General features: G+C 40.1%; 1 protein-coding gene across 6 annotated transcripts in view; it reads right to left on the reverse strand.

Annotated features, from left to right (window-relative positions):
* The window catches only part of RAPGEF2 (Rap guanine nucleotide exchange factor 2), a 262289-nt gene that overhangs the window by 9732 nt on the left and 236315 nt on the right, over positions 1–16242 (reverse strand). For all 6 annotated transcript variants that reach the window (XM_068990202.1, XM_068990198.1, XM_068990197.1 and 3 more), the window contains 8 exons: positions 12447–12604; positions 11584–11824; positions 9303–9686; positions 7073–7284; positions 6859–6982; positions 6225–6248; positions 4920–5143; positions 3117–3317 (listed from right to left, as the gene is read on the reverse strand). In XM_068990202.1, coding sequence (XP_068846303.1) covers positions 3117–3317; positions 4920–5143; positions 6225–6248; positions 6859–6982; positions 7073–7284; positions 9303–9686; positions 11584–11824; positions 12447–12604 — 1568 coding nt within the window. The remainder of the gene's footprint in view (positions 1–3116; positions 3318–4919; positions 5144–6224; positions 6249–6858; positions 6983–7072; positions 7285–9302; positions 9687–11583; positions 11825–12446; positions 12605–16242) is intronic.

The following is a 16242-nucleotide window of genomic DNA, read 5'->3' on the forward strand; positions in this document are numbered from 1 at the left end:
TCTGTAGCGTTATTATGAGGCACTCTCAATTACCATATTTTGAACAACAAAGAGACCCAAGGGGAGGCATTAGAGGCTGAAACTACCTCAATTAATACTAGTTTTGTGGGGGTTTTTGGCTGTGCTGGGTCTTCATTGCTGTGCACGGGCTTTCTCGAGCTGAGGCAAGCAGGGACTACTCTCTAGTCGCTGTGTGCAGGCTTCTCACTGTGGTAGCTTCTCTTACTGTAGAGCATGAGCTCTAGGACCCGTGGGCTTTAGGTATTGCAGCATGTGGGCTCAGTAGTTGCAGCTCCCAGGTTCTAGAGCGTAGGCTCAACAGTTGTGGCATCCAGGCTTAACTGCTCCAAGGCATATGGAATCTTCCCAGGTAAGGGATCAAACTTGTGTCCCCTGCATTGGCAGGAGGATTCTTAACCACTGGACCGCCAGGGAAGTCCTTAAATATTTATTTTTGTCAGCTTGGATCTCAGTTGTGGCACACAGGCTTAGCTGCCCTGCAGTATACGGGATCTTAGTTCCTTGACCAGGAATCAAACCCTCAGCCCCTGCACTGGAAGGCAGATTCTTTACCACTGGACCACCAGGGAAGTCATTATGTTAGTTTTGATGTTCTCAGACTTACCAAAATCCACTAAAAAAGGAGGAATGAAATTTAACCAAGATTTAATCCTTCATTTCACCTCATGTAAGTGTCTGATACTACTTTTTAATACAATCTTTTAAAAATCATTTTTCAAGCAATCCTTTAATTATGCATACAAATAATAATATACACAGGATACATGAAAAACACTAGTTATACTAAAGCTACATGAATGAATAGCTTTAATTTGGAAAAAAAAAATTCCCAGACAGCATCACACACAGAATGAAAACGTACTGCCTTTGAACAATGCAGATGGATGTGAAGATGCTATGCCTTAGAAAACTACGTTCCACTTTGAAAGTATTTTGATGACAAAGACATTAAAATAAAAAATGCAGGAAGGGGGACTTCCCTGGCAGTCCAGTGGTTAAGACACAGCCTCCCAATGCAGGGGTTGCAAGTCTGGTCTCTGGTCATAGAGCTAAGATCCTAACTGCCTCATGGCCAGAACACCAAAACATAAAACAAAAGCAATATTGCAACAGATTCATCAAAGACTTTAAAAAATGGTCCACATCACAAAAAATATTTCAAAAAAATTGTACGAAGTATTCAGAATAAAACTTGGTTCAGGAATGAGGGTGGCGGGTGAACTCAGCAACTCTAAGTTAATATTTTATATATGTGACTTTAAATGTTTGTTAAACTCTTTTAAGAAGACACATGATTATTTCATCCATATTCCTGAAGTTCATAAATTCAAATAGGCCTAAAAATATTGAAGAGAGAGTCTCCTTGAGAAAGGCGGGGATGACTCTCTATTAGGTGTGCCTCCATGTGGAGTAACAGCCTGTGTCCATAAAAGAAGCAGAAAAGAGGCAATAGAGGTTGACTTGCAGGGGACTTAGAAGCACAAGGATATTCATAACAGGGAAGTGGAGGGACTTCCCTGGAGGTCCAGGGGTTAAGATGCTGCACTTCCACTGCAGAGGGCTTGGGTTCCATCCCTGGTGGGGGAACTAGATCCCATATGCAACATGGTGCAGCCAAAAATTACATAAAATTATATTTAAAAAACTAACACAGTGGACAAAGGAACATTAATTCAGTTTGTTTGTGATAGAGGCAGCAAAACAAGTATTTCGAAGAGGAAAAGGTCCCATAAAGGGGAGACATTTCACTTCTCCCCAGGTCAACAAATGGGACACCTGCTGATCAGGAGGGATCAGCCAGTGGCAGAGCACGCGTGAGCGGGCGCACAGAGCATCAGGGCTCCTGCCTGACGCACGGACAGCCTGCAGCCGGCCGGGAGCTATCCCAGTTACCAGCACCCCGTTCTATCAAGACTCAACTCTTTGCTGCCAGTTGTTTTTTAAAATTTCTTTCCTTTTATTAATATTGTTTCCTGTAACACAGACACACACACACACACACAGATAGAAAAAAGAACTAGGACATTTTATGAAAAATAATTTTTCTCTATTTACATAAAAGGACTAAACTAGTCCATACTTTACTTTTAATAGGAAAGATGAAGCTCCTTTAACTGGAGCTGACTATTTTCCTCCCAAGTTACAGAGTCAATGATTCAACAAATCAGAGTTACGCCTCCAGACAAATCATTTCACTTAGAAATATTCTGCCTAAATTCCAGCAACTCATTGATCAAAAGGTTAAACTAGATTAAATAAGGTATATAAGCAGCTTCTGTACTTGCTAAAAGTTAAATGAGTAAAAGCCCCATGGCCTGCCTCTGCCCCCATCACTATGACAAAGGAGCATGACTGAATGAGATGCTCTATAAAACCAGTTCTTCCCACTAGCAAAAGTAAAGTTTAACTTCATGAACATTAATGTCTTATTAAGAGGGGACAATCAGGGAAAACTCAGGTATATCAGATGAAGTTATCCAAAATAAGCAATCTTCCCTAATCTGAGAAGCAGGTGGTGAATGAACAGTGCCCTAAGGGCGTGTGGGTTGTTTGCGTTTTTGTGGTCGAGTTGTATGAGTCGTTTGAATAGTTTGGAAACTAATCTCTTGTCAGTCACATTGTTTGCAATTCTCCCATTCTGTCAGTTGTCTTTTCATTTTGTTTATGGTTTCCTTTGCCATGTGAAAGCTTGTAAGTTTGATTAGGTCCCATTTGTTTATTTTTGGTTTTGTTTCTATTGCCTTGGGACACTGACCTCAGAAAATATTGCTACGATTTATGTCAGAGAGTATTTTTGCTTATGTTCTCTTCTAGGAGTTTTACGATGATAGGTCTTCTGTTGAAGTTTTCAAGCCATTTTGAGTTTATTTTTATTTGTATGATGAGAGGGCATGTTCTAACCTCACTGATTTACATGGGGCTGTCCAGCTTTCCTAGCACCACTTGAACAGACTGTCTTTTTCTTAATGCATATTCTTGACTCTGTTGAAGATTAATTGACTGCAATAATTAACCCAACTTTGTAATTCAACTATACTTCAATAAAAAAATAAATGGGGGAAAAAAAAAAAGAGGGTGTGAATGGAGTCACCTACCGAAAGGTGGGAGATCCTTTACGGGAACTTTCTTCCGTGAAGGGTAAAGGGACATGGCGGGAACCTGCAGTCCCTGGTTGAGTTTGTGTGGCAGCTGCGGCGGCTGTGGCTGTGGCTGTGCTTTCGGCTGCAACCCCGCTCTCGGGGCCACTGGGGAGGTCTCCGATTTGACAGGCTTTTTGTCACTGGGATTCTTAGGCACTGGTAATTGTTTGGTTTGAAAATAGAACAAGAAGTTGAAGAGGTTAGTGGCCACATATAAGATAATTATAGAACTGCATGAGCGTTTTCTGCAGTTAGAATACAGAAATGTGTATCTTTTTTCCTGTTCCTCATAAAAAGGATAGAAACAAGGGCAGGAGGAGAACTTTTGTTACAGAAAAAAGGCACAACAGGACAAGATTTACTTTATGAAGCTAGCCATCTCAAAGGATGATTACGCTATTAAGTACCACATTTTAAAAAAAAGTGTGGATAGTTTAATATAAGTATGTCTATAAAAAACCCAAATATATTATAAAATTGTAAGAGGAAAATTGTTAGAAATTATTTTCCTAAAATGGTACCCCAAATTCCATGATATGTTTTAAGTCAATGGATAATATTAGCTACAATCTTTTTTACTACCAAATTCTCTCTCCTCTGGTTAGAATTATCTATGTTGCTAACAGCACTTAGTACTGCTTGAGTATTATACTGAGTATATAATTCCATGACAGATAGAAGGCAAGCCAATTTAACAGGGCAATCAAATGGTGTATTTAAAGTGTATTAATATTCAAGACAACTCAATGACATATTTGACTTCCTCCATTTTACACATTAAAGGAGCTTAAATAACCTGCCTAAGGTGGCACTGTTAGGACAAGGAACAAACACGATTTTAATTCAGACCAATCTGACTGCAGAGGACAAGCTCTTCACCATGATACATGGTGCTTTTATAGTACTTGGTAAATCTAACATAATAACCTGAATCCTCTCAGTTATCCAACATTTAAACTCTGTAGAAGGTATCTTCAAACTTGCCCATTGTTATTTAGTTGCTAAGTTGTGTCTGACTCTTTGTGACCTCATGGACCGTAGTGCACCAGGATCCTCTGTCTATTGGACTCTCCAGGCAAGATTACTGGAGCAGGTAACCATTTCCTCCACCAGGGGATCTTCCCAACCTAGGAATCGAACCTGTGTCTCCTGCATTGACAGGTGGATTCTTTATCACTGAGCTACCAGGACAGCCCTAAAAGATCCCGAAGTGTCCTAAATGGAAAATGGCTCTGTCTTACAAATACAAATGCCAAGAGAAAGAAAGCAGCCCCCATTTCTCACCAGGCCAGATCTATGCATTAGGCTGAGCTACGTTTCCCTGTGGAGCAGAATTCCTGCCTTGCGTGGCAGCTGAATCAACTACTGGGTGCCTTCTGGGCTAAGGGTTAAGGGGCAGCTAGTACGCCTCGGTCTGTGCCCCTCCCAGGCTGCCCATCACTCTGCAGGTATCTTTGTAAGAAAATAGGGATGGGAATGGGCGCTGTATCCGCCCATGTGTCCCTTGCCTGCACCCTGGTGGCACTGGGATGAAACCAAATAAGCCAGTCACCCTGAAGTAGTCTATGGTGTCATGGTCTCCACGCTAACCCTACTGGACACAAGCCCAGGCCCAGGACTGCGCTGTGTGCTGTAATGACAGGGAAGGCTGGCGTGTCTCAGGATGCCACGTGCCCCTGCACGCTGCCCTGCTGTGCTGGCACAGGAAACCTATCTGCATTCCAACTGGACCTGCAGCCACTTTAAGGAGAAACTCACGTGTGTTGGTGGCCGGCTCACACTGCAGGGATAGCGTCTGAAGACTCTCCTCATCCATCTCGAGCTCCAGATTGGACAGGTACTGCTTCACTTTGCGAGCCATCTGGGCATCTTCATATAGCTTTTTGGCATTGAGAAAGGAGCTACGACGCACCCGCTTTTTATGCCCACCTGTCTGAGCAACATCTAGCACGGTCGCGTTTGTACTACCCTGGCTGAGCGACCTGGAAGATGAAAAGGCAGAGATGCAGCTCGCTCCAGCACAGGGTCACTGTACCCACAGGAAACGTGCCAAGACTTCTCTAACAGTCTAGTTCAAGAGGCCACATGCCTCATTCTGGTAAATAAACTGTCACAAAGGAATATAGAATCATATCGTATTCATATAGATTAACACATAATATATAGATTAAACTGAGTTTTTTTCAAATTAAAAAGAATTCTACATACACTATATGTATACATATATGTTTGGTACTTGTTTTGTTCAAACTAAAAATTCTACTTTTTTGCCTCTAGAAAACATCCAAGGCAGTTCTCTTGTAGAAGCCAGCAATTAATAATTATTATATATAAAAGCTCATGCAAAAATACACAGTTACAATAATTAAGAGTGACATTAAATTTATTTCTCCTAAAGGGGATGTCTTACATAGATTTAAAGAAATTTACCCACAATGTTCACAATTGTTTTCTTATTGCTTAGGTTAAGTGTAGTGAGTTTTTTCAGTAATATGGTCAATTTGTTAATAAAATGGTCATGCAAATGTAAAAACACATGTACAGGAACTAGCATACGAGTTGTTAAGAATTATTTTTGAAAAGGACTGGTTTATAGAATGAAAACAGTAGTTAGTTGAGCTGTAAAAAATTTAGTTTTAACATGTAGGGGCACCTTCTGTATAGATTCACTTCACAAAAATCTGTGCAACAGTATTTAAATTGCACAATTTTCCCTTCTAACATCCTTTCTCCCCTCACCCCAGGTTAGACTTTTCTCATTTCAAAACACACAAATTGTATTAAAATTAAATCTTTTTGTAAGCTCAGGAGTAAGGCCTGGCCTATGGTTCCCCAGAACAGTCATCAATCATTTCACAGCTCTCATGGGTCATGACCTCAAAAGCAAAAGCCCCAGTAGATTAAACTTGAAGTCAGTTTGCCAACTGAAATTCTGCTAGAGCAAGAGGGTTAAGAAAAAAAAATGCAAAAATGCGAAGCGTCAGGAAACACAGCGGGTAAGAAAAACACAATGCCACGAGCAGGATGAGAACTGTGTGGGTGTGCAGTGCCCCCACCACTTACCCCAGACTCCTCCACTTCTTCTTCCTGTAAGTGAGAGCCGTGGAGGTTGAAGCATGGGTGTAGAGAGAGACAGAGAGATCACAAGCTCAGAAAGAAAGGACCAGACTTCTGGATAAGCAGTACTAGAAGCCCACAAACCATAAACTGCATAATCGCCTCACACACACACACAACTGGACCAGCAATAGCTTTCTGGCTCAAAAGACAAATAAAAGTAAATATTCTGTTGTAACGACTTTTTGTTCTTTCACTGGATTCATCATTTTTGGCTACACTGACAGCTCAATCCATTGTGTGGATAGTGAGACAATACCACTTGGATCGTTTATATATTTTAGTTCATACTATCAATTATGCCTTTTAACTCTGCAAATCAGCATTCTGAAAAATAAGAATAGTTGTGTCTCATGGTCAATGAAAAGTGTCTGAGGGACAAACTGTTTTCATTGACAGCCCAAAGTGCACCAGATGTGGAATCAGACAGTCATTCTGAATTACAGCTCAACAGAGATTCTGTACACACCCTGATAAATCTCGCCACAGATGGATGTATTCAAAACCTTCTCTCATTGATTAGGAAGCTCTAAGCTCAACCTTCTCTAACCCCAGGAACACTGCTGAGGGAGACACTCACCGAGTCCTGAACATGAGGGCAGGGTCCATGTTCACAGAGGCCATTCGGCCAACGTGACGTATTTCTTTTGCAATCATTCTTAGCTTCTCAAAATTGACCAACCCGTCAACCTTGGAGTCATTCCCTGTAATTGGTAAAGAAGGAAAAGGGAATCACATGGCATTCATTCTATACTTCCACTGGTGGAGACAGAAACCTTCCAACTTATATTTACCTTCGTGAAGGAACGTAAGATCCTTCTTGATCACTGGGAACAGGGGGATGATAGGAGGCTGCAGGTTCTGACTGTTGAGGACATTGCGGTATTTTGCCATGTTTCTGGAAGGATCAAACAGGTCTTGGAGATCTTGAAACAGCTTTTCGTATTTATTGGGAAGTTTCTCCCAGGTAGTTCGCAGTCTTGCCACTGGTGCCAGGTTTAGGCCACTGACAGGGAAAAAAGAAAAGTGGTATAAAATTAAATGACTCGTCCTGTTGAAGGACGGTAGGAATGTATTGCTTATTTATTAAGAGAGAACACTTCTGTGTGCATGCTGTGTATACACAGGAATGTACAGGATTCGAAGGACTATTAATAATTCTGGGTAACGAGAACTGAAGATGGAAGCAGGGACAGGGCCTTGGGATTTTCCTCTTTTTCCGTTTATAGCCTCTGGTCTGTTTACTGCAGGCAGAACTACTACAATGTCAAGTGTCATGAGAGCAGGGCTCTGTTTCATTGCTTGTTCTCTGTACATAAAGTACTTGGCACCAAGCAGGCATTTGGTAAAGCAGACTAACAAATATCCTGTGACACTGGGTCATTTGTAGGGACGTGGATGGACCTAGAGCCTGTCGTACAAAGTGAAGTCCGAAAGAGAAAAACAAATATCATATAGTATTGCTTATATGTGGAATCTAGAAAAATGGTACAGGTGAACCCAGTTCTAGGGCAGGAATAGAGATGCAGATGTAGAGAACGAACGTATGGACACGAGAAGGAGGGGGATGCACTGGGAGATTGAGATTGACATACATTAATAAACACTATCATGTGTAAAATAGAGAGCTAGTGGGAAGCTGCTGTACAACACAGGAAGCTCACCTCTGTGCTCTGTGATGACCTAGAGGGGTGGGACGGGGAAAGAGGGGAGGGAGGTCCACGAGGGAGAGGATATATGTATACTTATGACTGACTCATTTTGTTGTACAAAAGTAACTAACACAATGTTTTAAAGCAATTGTACCACAATAAAAATATGTATATATATATCCTATGATAATAATTTTAAAGCTATAAGAACAATAATAGTATGATCAAATTCTTAGAAAAAATGACTAATTTAATCATCAGGATCAATTTTGTTCATTGTTTCAGTCTGTATTTTCTTCCAGCCTCTAAGTACTTAGAGGCTGGAAGAAAATTAACATTTAGCAGGCATCCATCTGCCCTGTGCAACTGATGGAACTCTATACACATTATACTATTTAGGTTACTTGATAACTCTTTGGGTCATTGTTATTTTATACAGAAATAAATTGACATTCAGAGAAATTCAAATAATTTGCCCCAAGTCACAGAGCTAAATAAAAAAATGGCAAATACAGATTTTCTGGGCTTTAAATCAGCATACAAAGTTTTTTTTAAAAAAACTGAAGTACAGCTGATTTACAATGATGTGTTAGTTTCAGGTGTACAGCAGAGTGATTTGTCATATATATCAATACACTCACACACACATACATATGTATCTGTTCTTTTTCAGATTCTTTTCTGTTACAGGCTATTACAAAATACTGAGTATAGTTCCCTGTGCTATACAGTAGGGCCTTGTTTATCTACTTTAAATGTTAGTTGCTCGGTCGAGTCCAACTCTTTGTGACCCCATGGACTGTACCCTGCCAGGCTCCTCTGTCCATAGGATTCTCCAGGCAAGAATAGTGGAATGGCTTGCCATTTCCTACTCCAGAGGCTCTTCCTGACCCAGGGATCAAATCCAGGTCTCCTGCAATTGCAGGCAGATTCTTTATCATTTGAGCCATCAGGGAAGCCCATTTTATATATAATAGTGCATATATTTTAAAGCAAACTCCTAAATCATCCTTCCCACACCTCTCTCCCATCTGCTAACCATAAGTTTATTTCGTATGTTTATGTGTCTACTTCTGTTTTGTAAATAAGTTCATTTACATATAGATATATATATTTAGGTTCCACATATAAATGATACCATATGATATTTGTCTTACTCTGTCTGACTTTACTTAGTATGATCATCTCTAGGTCCATCCATTATAAGAGACTTTAAATAAAGGGTTACAATTAGGATTCAGAGAAAAAGAATTATTCCATATGACGCAATTAAAAAACGACTACACTCCTACAAATTGTATGGCTCTCCTGGATTGACATATATTTTTTAACCTGCAAACTGAATCGACTCTTACGATGAACATGGTCTCACCTGATGATTGCAAACATGGAGTTAAAATTCTTGCACTCCCTACAGTGCAGAGCTATCTTGATGAAATGCTTAATGATCTTCATCCTCTTCAGCTGGTTTGTCTCCCGCAGAATCTCGGATGCTACCCAAAATGTCTCCTGGTTAATGACTTCCTCGAACGTCTTCAGGTTGGCACAGCTGGTTTTTGATTTGAGCTTGAATAAGTCATCGATGTACTCAGTGGGTTCGATGTTGCGGAAAAGCTCGAAGTTGCGCATGGAGAGCTGCGTGGCCACCTCCACGGTGCTGAGCTGCAGCAGCGAGATCTGGCTCTCTCGCAGCAGCTCCTGTGCATCCTCGTCCGAGCAAAGGGTTTCCGTCTCCATGTTGTTTTTCAAGTAATACCTGTGAGAGACACAGAATCCAAAGCCTGAGCAGCAATCTCAAGACATTCCTGGAAGAATGGCACTATCTACAGAACAGCAATGGGAACGTGCTGCTGAATGATGCAGGGACTCTGCTTGGCACACAGAGGAGGCGGTGGCTCTTCAGACTCCAGATCACAGAAGCCCATCCAGAAGCCACTGATAGAAGCAAACACATCACACGGAACTGCATTTGTATCACCTGCAATCCATTTTCTACTACTCTTCCTTCCTTCTAGATTATTTTATCTTTTTTTTTTTTTTTGCTAATAAAGACAGAAAATAGCTGAACTTAAGATAATTGGCATAAATAAGGAAATGGGATCCAAGGAAAGAAGTGGGAGTCCAACACAGAGTGACCACTCTGTTCCCGGAGATCCTCTCTGGCTACTGGTCCACCAAGCTCACCTGTTTATTCAAATACCAAAGAAACCTGTGAGCCATTTCCCTCTATTTGATGCTATGAGGAGAACGATCCTAAGACGGACTTTGACTTTCAAATATCTGATTTTCACAAAAACCCTCCACATAAGTGGGGTGTGTGTTTTCCCTGCTTGTCAGATGAAGAAACAGAGGCTCAGAAAGATGAACACCAGCTGTAGAGAGCACTCAGGGTCAGTGTACCTTTCTCTTTGTCAGCAACTTGTCCAAAGAGAATGCAGATGTTTACTCTGTTAATTTTTTTGTTATGTATTTTATAGAAAGATGCTTTCTTAAGCCAGACTCCATAAAGGAAAAAACAGAATGAGAACTGTGGTCCTGTCAAACTGGCCTTCTGCATATTTCACCAAAGCTGATGTGACAGAAGACACAGCTCTCGGGGCTTGACAGTCATAGATGTTCTCAGCTTTGATTACTCACGAAGCCCATGATGTGAATCCATTTATAATTTTGTTGAGCAATGACTGTGAATCAGGACTCCGCACCTCAGTGGAGATTTGGAGAACTCCCATCATGATCACAGACAGATCAATGATATTTAAATGATAACAAGAAAAATGGACACTACCTACCAAGAGTTGGGGCTGGCAAAAAAGTGAAAGTGAAGAAGAGCAAGAAAGTTATAGTTGACAGCAAGCTAACAGAAGTTCTGAATGAATTAAATCAGGTTTAGATGTTTAACACAAAAGGCAAGAATACAATGAAACACTTCATATGATGAGAAAAAAAGAAAAAAAATGTGATTTATGAAAACACTCAATTTTCAGAAAGTGTAAAATCTAGTCATTATACGAAAGGCAAGACATAACTACTTTTCCAACTTTCCCTAATTTGTGATTTGAGAATATCAATGGAAACACCATTTAAGAGACTGACAAAACCATTTGAGAGGCTGACAAAATCCCATACCATGTTTTCCTGCAAATACAAGGCAGCAGAAGACCAAACCCTGAAGCAACTAAGCTTTGGTTCCAGTGTTAAGAAGGATATTTCATTAGTGTCATGAACAATAATAGGCAGCTTTAGCCAACCACACTGTCATAGATATCTCCACCTAAACAAATGAAGCGCCTAGAGAAGTCAGGTAGGCAGAAGCAAATGACACAGGAAGGTGGAAGGTGTGCTGTGAATGTGCATCTCCCAGGAGGCGGCTGTGGCTTTCTGCCAGCCCTGTGTCCTGACGGGAGCACTGGTGAGCAGCAAGGAGTGGTCAGGTCACAGCACCCCTGTTTTGCACACGTTCCTAAGAGAGCCTTGTGAGGGTCAACCGTCTACTGTGTGCATTCCCTTGGATATGGCAATGCTCAGTGAATGAGGAAAATCTTTTTAACCTTCAGGGATACTTATTAAAAGAAACCCTTCGAAAGTGTTCACCGGCCTCTGGTGTGAGTTTGAGGAGGGGGGTAGAGAAATCCAACAGGATGAATAACGTCTACCTTCCGCTCAGCTGTATTCTGTCAGCAAGTTTGGAAAGCTGATCTGGAAGCCTTCTTTGCTTGATCACTCCCTCTGGTGTGACAGAGACTTCACAGAGCGAGTACTGATCCGGGGTGGCGGTCACGGCAAACTCCCGGATGGCCTGAACGACCACCTCCTTCGCCGTGGTGTCCTTACTGATCATGATGTATCGGCTTTGCTGGTCAGCCTTGAAAACCCTTAGCACTTGATCTGGCAAATCTGGTGGAAAGGAGAGTCATGTGTCAGTAGGAAGGATTTCAGTACATGGTGATAAAATTAAACAGAGCCATGTGAAAAAAGTTCTCAGAAAAGATGATGCTAAACTTCCATCTCTCCCTTACATCAACAATTCTTCTTCAAAGATCGATTCAGTCAACATACAGGCACACTGAATGAACACATTTGCCCCAGGATAAACAAGTGATCCACAGACAAACAGATCAGATCACAATAGCAGCAGTTAAAGTTGTCAGGTTGGCAGCAGAAAGGAAAAAACTTAAATCTAAAGTTCATCTTTATTATAATGAAAAATCCAGGAAGCTGATCTAAAATATGCCTCTTACTTTTTATTTAATATGACCTGGTAATATCTGCATGGTACTATGTTAACTTCATTTTATGAAAGGGAACATCTGAGAGATCCATTTGCTTGTGGGCATACTAAAATAGTCTGAGTAATAATAATAAAAAAAACACGGTTCCAACTGTTTGAAATTTACATTTATCATGACTTTCAGCATTTGACAGAGTCCATGCCAAAGCAAGAGAGATACATATAGCATTCCCATTACATTCGGGGGAAAAAAAGATAAAAAAACAAAACTATATGAGAGGTGCTCACCAGGAGTGGCACTGAAGTCTAAAATGCGATGGTGTGACTGCAGTAAGTCAGGATTACTGGACGACAAGGTTCCGCTGACAGGCAGTGCAGTTGGGATGTGCTTAGTCTGCCTTAATCCTACTATGCTGTCATCTTGAGACTGACCAATTCCGATATCACTGAACCAAGAAAAAAGGTACAAAATAAACGACCAGCAAGTTAAAAAGTTATGACTCACCAATAGATAGTGCACACAGATAGGAAATAAACCGTATTTCAGAACACTAGCAGTTAATGTACAAATATCACTAATAAATTTGACTGTAAATTACAAAAGCAACTACTGCATGTGTATCCAACTCAAGCGCATGTTTCTCTAAAACCTGTCTTTTTAACTAGATGAATCATAACGAGTATTAGTAGTTTCTGAGTTACAGACATATATTTAAGAAAAGATAAGCCCGAGTTAGTCACGGAAATAGAGTTAAGAAAAAGCACATTTTAAGAAAGGCATTTAGTCACTCAAATGATGACTTCTGCCTCAGAATGATAAGTTGTTTTATAATCTTATCTTTAAAGAACTGAAGAAATTGAGTAAAATGAATGGAGGAAAAAAAGTCCAAACTGTCCCAATTTCATCCTCCAGTGTTTCAGAGAGATAAATGAGATCACGATAGAGTCAAATGTAAAGAAAGCCTGACACAGACATTACTTCTTAATTATATGGAGCATAAAAAAGTAGTGGTGCAGGTTGACATTTCTTGGCACCAAAGAAGAGGCAGTGGAAATCCAATGACTCACTTTTACTTTTAACTCTCTACTTAAAATTTCTAGTTCTAGATTTAAGCTCCAAGAGTACTGCTTACTATTGATAGCTACAAACTCACTTCCATTTATAAAAGCCTGGGCATAACTTTTGAAACACGATTTAATAATACATAAAAACTATTTCTAGATTTGAAGGGCCAACTATTTCCAAAACAAAACATCCGAATAAGGCAGTAAGCACAAACGCAAAATTAACTAGAACACAAGCAAATGGTTATAGTTCTGACCAATTTCTATAAGTACCCTGAAATGAAGAGAAAGAAGATCATACTAACGTTGAGACATAAATCAAGGTGTCATAAAATTAAGACGCAGCATCATTAAGTTTTTAGACATGACAGCTTGATCATAATACCTACTACCTACCGTTTTTAATGGCTGTGAAAAAAAAAAAAAAAAACACCTAGCAGCATTCTTCCTTTTTATTTGGGAGAGAAATGGAAATTACAAAGGCAAATAAGTAAGGACAAGACTTGGGATGATGTTAGTATAAATTCTTCAAAACTCATATGTAAACATGGCCCAGAGATCCCACTCCTGGGCATATATGTGGAGAGAACACCAATCTGAAAAGACATATGCACTCCGTTTACATTTACACTGCAGCACTATTTACAATGGCCAGGACATGGTAGCAACGTATGTGCCCATGAACAGAAGAACAGATAAAGAAGATGAGGTATATACACACAATGGCATATTTCTTAGCTATAAAAAAGGATGAAATAATGCCATTTGTAGCAATATAGGTGGACCTAGAGATGGACATACTAAGGGAAGGAAGTCTGACAGAGAATGACAAATCTATTATATTGCTTCTGTGGAGAATATATTTTAAAAAATGATACAAATGAACTTATTTACAAATCAGAAATAGACTCATAGATACAGAAAACACATGGTTACCAAAGCAGAAGGGAGGGGGAGGGATAAATTAGGAGTTTGGAATTAACATATGCACACTACTATATATAAAACATAACAAGGACCCTCTGTTTATAGCACAAGAAACTATACTCAATCTCTTATAATAATAATGGAAAAGAACCTAAAAAAGAATGACTACACAAACATATACATATAAAACTGAATCACTTTGCAGTACACCTGAAACTAAGAAATATTATAAATCAACTATATTTCAATAAAAGTTTTGAAAATTCTTAGCTATATTCATAACAAAACTGTATTTCTATTAAAGTGCATAGAGGCGTGTATATATAGACAGAAAGGATTAATGTCCTGTGAAACATTCAAACATTCACATTATTAGTGGAATTTTATCTTTCAACCTTATAAAGCAGCCTTTACTGCCCAAAATATGAGATGTCATACAGGACTCAAGACGACTGCTGTGGACTCAGGCCAAAGACAGCGTCAACTGGGCTCCTGCTGGCGCAGATGCTGTCAGTACTGGTCAGACACTCTGGGCATCCCCCAAAGGTGGACGTCTTCAGACCCGTTTCCCAGCAACAAGTCACACGCAACATGGTGATCTAACACTCTACTCTCACCCGTGTGTCTGCCATCCACAGACACAGGAGTACTCCTGGATTGAAACTGTGTTAAAGTAAAGATCAGGCTCAGAAAGGGCCACCTCTGAGCACAGCCTCTTCCTGCTGGACCTCTCGAACTCTCATTGTTACTGAGATTTTTTTGACCTTGGTTAACTTTGTATGTAGTCTGTTGGCTTATTCTCTCTTTTCCTCTGGGTTCAGCAGTGTTTCTCCACTTATTCAACAACTGGACCTGAGCTCTACTGTCCTACCCACTCTACTCACATCCCTCTACCAGGCCTGTCCTTGCCAGGTGGCCACCGTCTGACACCTTAACTTCTGTGATACTGATAATGTTTGAGAGAAAGAGAGAGAGAAAAAAAAAAACCCAGTATATCTAGAATATTTATCTGCTTGACTACTTTGATAAGCTTTGTTAGGAAAAAAAAATCTTTGCAAACATATGCTGATTATTAGGAAGGATTTGCAATTTTCAGGCAAGAATACTGGAGTGGGGTGCCATTTTCTACTCCAGGGGATCTTCCCGACCCAGGGATGGAACCTGTGTATCTTGAATCTCCTGCACTGGCAGTCAGAGTCTTTACAACTAGCACTATGTAGGAAGCCCCAAGTAATGACTACTATTAAATCAAGTCTATATACCAACATAAAAGATCCTACAGTCTACTGAGCCTTCTTTTAAATATAATTATTCTTCTCAATTATATTACATATACAGATGATTTCAAATATTTTTCATAATAAAATGTTCATTTTTACTGAGTTACAACTGCTTTACAATGTTGTGCTAGTTTCTGTTGTACAACAAAGTGAATCAGCCATATGTATACAGATATCTCTCCCTCTAGGACTTCCCTCCCACCACCCGCCACCCTGCCCTCCCCCATCCCACCCATCTAGTTCCATCAAAGAGCAGAGAGACCCAAATTTAAACTACAATGAGGTATTGTAAACTCACACTAGTCAGAATGGCCATTAGCAAAAAACCTACAAACAATAAATGTTGGGGAGGATGTGGAGATAAGGGATCCTCCTGCACTACTGGTAGGGATGTAAACTGATAAAGCCACTATGGAGGTTCCTTACAAAACTAAAAGCAGAGCTACCATATGACCCAGCAATCCCACTACTGAGCATATACCCTGAGAAAACCATGATTCAAAAAGACACATGTGCAGCCTCAGTGTTCACTGTAGCAGTATTTACAACAGCCAGGACATGTCCACTGACAGATGAATGGATAAAGATGTGGTCCATAATGAAATGTTTAAATGAGTCATATATGTTCTTCAGTGCAAATTATTTAAGCTGTCTCCTCAGTGCTTCCAAATCAACAATCTATTTATCATCCTTTTTTCTTTTCCCTGTTCTAGATTTTGAGTATCTTTCCAAATACACATAATAATGTTATGCACAGTATTCTCATCCTGTGTCCTTTGCCAACACCCTGTACTAGGGATGGATTTCATCTC

Source organism: Capricornis sumatraensis, chromosome 17 (assembly GCF_032405125.1).
Source record: "Capricornis sumatraensis isolate serow.1 chromosome 17, serow.2, whole genome shotgun sequence".
NCBI lineage: Eukaryota > Metazoa > Chordata > Mammalia > Artiodactyla > Bovidae > Capricornis > Capricornis sumatraensis.